The sequence below is a fragment of the Nesoenas mayeri genome (genome assembly GCF_963082525.1).
Source record: "Nesoenas mayeri genome assembly, chromosome: 3".
NCBI classification, from domain to species: domain Eukaryota; kingdom Metazoa; phylum Chordata; class Aves; order Columbiformes; family Columbidae; genus Nesoenas; species Nesoenas mayeri.
This window is the reverse complement of record NC_137544.1, coordinates 111442181-111448180: the sequence shown is the minus strand read 5'-3', so window position 1 is coordinate 111448180 and position 6000 is coordinate 111442181. Positions and strand designations below refer to the sequence as shown.

Sequence of the window (6000 nt, the reverse complement as noted above, 5' to 3'; positions counted from 1 at the left end):
AAGCACAATGAAAGGAAACGTAATCCAAATAAAGCACTATTTAACGTGCCATTTCTACTCTGTTCAGGTTTTATTCAATTTTAAAATGCTAACTTCAGGGTCCAGAAGACCTAGCATGAGAATCTCTAATGACAACTTTTTGAGATCAAAACTAAACCTGAAACAAGCTCCCTGGCTTGTTTAGCTCCTCTGGGTCAACTGTAAGCCTGAGGCTCACTGGCCCAGGCTATCATGTCTCTTTGGGTCTCTCTGACTGCAGGCAATTGCCCTGCTTCATGGTGTTCTATAAAAATATCGGTAATTACTCTAAGCGTGATTCTTATCTTGAGAAGTGGTGACAAACGGCACTGGGCAGATGCTCAGGTGCATGGGGACTAACTCGAGCTGTCCCGCCTCTGCACTAGCTCACACCCAGCCAGGAGGCAGCCTCGGGATGCCGAGGTGATAAACCGCATTGAACCTTCCCAAGAAAGCTGTGGAAATGCTAACAAATCAGGTTTCCCTCTTTGTACCCTGTCCCATCTCAGCATTGCCCCATAGATGATCACACAAATCTCAAATATCTCCAAAGCGGTTTGGCTTTCTTGCTAAGAGCCCGAGAACAACCATTTAGTACCTCCAGGTTATTCTCACGTGGCTCAACAACTTTCACACAGTCTTTTGGCTGTACCAAGTTATTATGGGCTGTATACAATGCTGAAATTAATTCCTGAAGCATGTTTTTGCCTAAGTTAAGAAAAAAAACAATATTACTCCTTCTGAGTAACCTCATTTTATTTTTCCTCCTGTAAAGGATGCAAATAGGATGCAAAGGATGCTGTCCCTTGGTAAGAGAAAAAAATACAGGATTTTTTTTTTTATGAGGCTTATTTCTCTACTGGAAGTTAACTTGTGCTGCGTAAGGTTCTCACGCTTTCACTGAATGTTTTAAATAGTTTTTCTGTAAATGTGTCTAAAATCATCAATTCAGCTTCATATTCAGGCAACAGGTATAATAATCACAGCAGCATATTATTTCAAATAAAGCCATGTTCAAAGTCAAGGCTAATGGCACGGCTGAGCTCTCAGGACCAGTAACAAGCACAGAACTTTCGAATTTGGCATATCTGAATTTAAGGACATTTTGCTCCCATTGATTTGGTCCCTCTCTTCCTAAACAACAGCCAACAGTGTCAGTTCTAATGGAAAACTCTTTTCTACCTGTTGTACAGCCAGAAAAACAACAAAAAAAAAACTTCCTGGGAGTAGTCCCTGAAGACAAAAAAAAAGTCAGTCTGGGGAGTTGAGGTGATGTGCAATATATTGCCTTTCATCAACTATAATTAATTGAAAATAGTATGAAAACTTCTCTAATGTCAGCACGCATAATTGTTAACAATTGTTATTAGAAGATGAAAAGAAATGCTGTGTCAGGCTGAAATAACCCAAGAGTTCATGTGTATCATCTGCATATATAATGTGAACTTACTGTGCCAGACCTCTTCAGTTCTGCAAAAGTACGACCGGGCTAAAAATAACTCTGGCTCATAAAAAGTTCGATGTTTTGTTGGAGATATGACAGCAGTACAAAAATCACTACTCAGCTCTAGATTGTTTCAGCAAAAACGACAAAAGTGTTTAGATAAATTGTGGAGAGCAACAAACGACCACCATCAAAGGCTGTATTGTGTTTTCAGACAAAAAAAATTCAGGTTAAAACTTGTTCTGCCTGCCTCTGTCCCGCAGCTGTCCATCAAAACCAGCTTTCTCCCTGCGGTCTATCAAATATTTCCCTCACAAATCAATTTTACACATGATCAGCCCATACCCCTACTGAGCTGAACCTCCCCGTTAATTAAGTGAAGAAATTACCATATATATTATATTAATGCAAACATCATTCAGCTAGTAATTCACGGCTGATCTGGATAATGGAAAGGTTGAACACCCATTAACCCAAGCCAACAAAATGGGTTGGCTGAGAAATTCTAGCAGGTCTCATGTGACTCTTCCCTCTAACTGCAGCTCTGCGGTATCTGCTATTGTAATAATTAAAATCCTCCCGGTAGATCAATACTGGAATCTCTTTATGGGAAGTGCCCTGATGGAAATGTCTCAAGGAAGCTGGGGCTGTGGAACTCTGAAAAATTCATTTTTTTTTATCTGACAATTATCACCACACTGCAGACTAATTCAACAGTGCACCCCTCTCACTCTGCTTTGAATGCACTGGAGATTGACATCTAAAAAAACCTAACATCTCATTTTAACAAATAAAGGCACTATTTCCACATACAGTTTGGAATTATCAGCAATCATGAAACCAGACAAAAAATTAATATACATTAAGCACTTCATCTTCTGATGGCTTCCTCTGAGTCTCAGTTATCGCAGCCTTCTCCTCATTTCCTCTCTTTGTATCTTCCTGTATTGATCTCTGCCTTTTCATCTCTTGAAAAAAGGAGAAAGACATGTAAAATTATTATAAAGCTTGATATTTATGTATTGAAATGTGGACTTACATTATCAGGTTTTCATATATTTATTGTTAAATATTATTAAATCATAAGATGGGAAAACAGGGTTTATATTTTCTCCTACCTGGTCTGTTCTCCACGTATTGACTGAAAGACTGGAGCTGAGTTTTTCTGATGGTGGAGTCCTTGCTGAACACAACAGGATTTCTAAACCGTTCTGCTGCTTTTTGTAATCGCTCAGCACGATGTTCCTCTGTTCCATTCTGCTAGGAAAAAACCCAGACACACAACAGTTTCTTTTGTTTACAAATGGGAAGACACAAATTCGAAATGTACGTTTCAGTGAGGGGACGGGATGCAGCTTTTGCAAAGAGGATTTCACAGCTCAGGCTGCAGTTTATATAGGATGAAAGTATCAGCTGCAGAAAAAAAGGAGAAGAGTGATTAATTTTTCTTTTTTGCTTAATGTGTGGTGGCAACGACTGACTTTTTGCTATGTGGGCACGCTCCTGCAGGACTCTCTACTTACTTAACAGCCAGACCTATTAATTGTGTCCGGCATCTGCCAGAGATTCCGATTTTAAATGAAAAATCACTTCTTTGCGACTTTGATTCGCCAAGCGCCATGCATGCTGCTGCCAAGTAGCGGCGTCTCTACCCCTGAACACGATCTGTATCATTTTAAAAGCGTGTTGCCTTTAGCCCTTCTCCCTGCCCAGTAAAGAAATCTGTCATTTTCTGTAGTCCCACAGACTTGTATGACAAGAAGAACTAGTTTCTAATTTTATGCCCATTGAGATAAACCACTAATGCTGGATGAAGGCTAAAAGGTAGGATTATAATACTACCCCACTGAACTGCATTTCATCAGCTATAACTTTCCAAAGCCAGATTTGTAAGTAAGCCCTTTACAGCTAAGGAAACTACAATTATCTTTTCCAGGGCTTCCTATGTTAATACTGGTAACAAATTCAAATGGTTCTATCAACACGAAATATCCCAGAAGACTGAACCACCGCAGTGTGTGGAAACTGCAGATACCGAGGTGCTGTGTAGCAAACAAATATTTCATTTTATACCTAATCTTTTATTATTTTTATTAAGTGTTTTGAAAGTAAATAGGGAAAGGCTAAGATGCATGACTAATAGCTAAGCCTGCTGAATGCTGAAACTGGTTATCAAAAGCTACCAAGACTTTGCCCTTCCTCTGCATTGAGACAATCGGTAATGAGGGAGTTCTCCAATGGCCTATTCTCTGGCCTCAAGGAGGCCGGGGATACAAAATCCCCAAGGGAAGGTAACAGTTTATCCTTTTCCACAAACACAGAATGCCTCATTTAGAAACGTGTAAACTGCATTTTATTAAAAAACAAATCCACCTCAATGCCGAGAGCTCCATGAGAACAGATGGACACCATATATTCCCTATAATGCCGCTTTCCAGCTCTTCCTTAGAAAGATGTACACAGAAATAAACTGTTAAGTTGTGCCTTTTGTGGAAGTACCTTAAAAAAAAAACAACCCAAAACCAAACTCCTTCACGGAAGCTTTTCCTAACGAGAAATACCATTTTCGTCAAGTTAGGTGATACCAAATTACCCTAAGAAGCGGCCCATGTGTCATTTGTCAAACTAAGCTTAAAAAAAAGTATTGCTCGTATGCTCTGGATGAGTTTTCAGCTGCACTAATCGGGTGGTTATGACTCTGGTTAAATAAAAGGTGGTTTCCTGTTATTAGCACAATAACCATCTGACAGCCTAAACCAGAGTCTTTACCAAAATAAACAAACACGACTAATTTTTTAGGTCTGGCAACATGCTAAAATATTAGTGTGATTAGCCAGTAAATCCCATTTTAAGAAACCTTTTTATGACTGGGGACTTCTGCCACTTTACAAATGTATTCCTCTAAGCCCACTAATTCAGTTAGTCTTTTCAATCCATTGCATTATTCTTGGGCCAGCTTCATTTTGCATTAAATCCACTGCAGAAAGCTAAATTGAACGCAAAAATCAGACTTGATCCAGGCTTCCTTTTGTTCAAAGATAGAGACCGAAAGTCCTCTGCTGCTGCCACACACTTTCATCACCAATTTATAGGAACCGACAGTGCAAGGGAAAAGCAATGAAAGTCATTGTTTTGGGACTTCAAAGCATCTCTGTATCTGGGGAAGGAAATCCTTTCAGTCAGCAGTGCCTTCCCCCCAGACTGCAGGTGGGTGAAAAGTTATACCCAACTGGAAGTGCCCCAGAGCCATAGGGATATTAATGACATACAGGGACTATTTACAAAAAAATAATAGTAAGAACGCAAGGGGTCTAATCAAGAAAATGAAATGAAAAATTGATTGGTGTGCGCTTTATGCTGAAGTGGTGAACATTAAGAATAGGCAAAACGACCACATAGTCGTGTCTGTTTTTCTCAGAAGCACTTGTTGTCAAGCACCCAAGTATGTATGCCTTTAAAGTGTACCACAGCTTAATTTTAATGGAGAAAACACAGAGGGTCAAGCTTGAAAAGCGAAGCAAATCACTGAGAGTCCAATCCCGTTCCCGTTAAAGTCAGAGAGAGTCTTGCTGCTGATTGCACCAGCAGCAGGATGGAGCCTGCACTGTATTTCTGAATTAAGTGACAACCTGAGCAATGCTACTTATATCTCTTACTGCTATGCCAACAACAAGTATCAAGATAAAAAAAAAAAAAAAAGGAAATTGTGTTTATTAAGCAACAGGAAAACATCCAGTGCATTGCAGTCTATGCAACTGCACTGCCATGAAGATTTTTAGCATTTCTTACTGTTAAGGATTTGATAAGAAATCATTTTCTTCCTCACAAAGTACAAATCCAAAATCGGAACATACAGGTACCGAGACAAAAGCATTAATCAAAACTTACCTTAATGTCTTGCTCTGAGCTATCAGTTACAGCTTTCTGAGCAGCACTGGAGAGTGAATTTGCCACCTGTGGCTGAGCTTCTAGGAGCTTCTTCAGCTTCAAATCCACCAATTTACTGTTTTGTTCTGCTAAATATGCAAATACCACATACAACAGAGTGAGATGCATTTAAATGCAGAGTTGCTACAACAATGCAGCAATGTAAGAGGTAGATTTCATTCACTTTGCTATCATTTCAAACTGAAAAAGTAAAAACTAGAGGGAATTTGGTTTTTTTTTGCTATTTGGACTGGTGTAGACTTGTGTAATGTACACAGATAATGACTAAGTTCTCTCAAAATATATATATATGTAGACAGCAGATGAAAAAACAGAAAGCAAACAATATTTACTTTAAGTTACTCCCAACTTGTACATACCTATACTTTGGTATAAAAACACACTTAAAGAACCATTTATTTTAAGATGACAGATAACAATTTATCACAGATTCTAAGTACTAATAACCCCTCTAGTTTATGAACTACTACTTCATCCTAAGGATCCCTGGCACAGCTTCTCAACATTAAAATTTCAGTATCAAAAGAGACAGCTTGCTACTAATATTTTACTATGATTTATAGAATACATTGAAACCGTGAGACCCTTGG

General features: G+C 38.9%; 1 protein-coding gene across 4 annotated transcripts in view; it reads right to left on the bottom strand.

Moving 5' to 3' along the window:
- EHBP1 (EH domain binding protein 1) overlaps positions 1–6000 on the bottom strand; it is a 225706-nt gene that overhangs the window by 37128 nt on the left and 182578 nt on the right. For all 4 annotated transcript variants that reach the window (XM_080341320.1, XM_080341319.1, XM_080341318.1 and 1 more), the window contains 3 exons: positions 5351–5478; positions 2581–2719; positions 2324–2430 (listed from right to left, as the gene is read on the bottom strand). In XM_080341320.1, coding sequence (XP_080197446.1) covers positions 2324–2430; positions 2581–2719; positions 5351–5478 — 374 coding nt within the window. The remainder of the gene's footprint in view (positions 1–2323; positions 2431–2580; positions 2720–5350; positions 5479–6000) is intronic.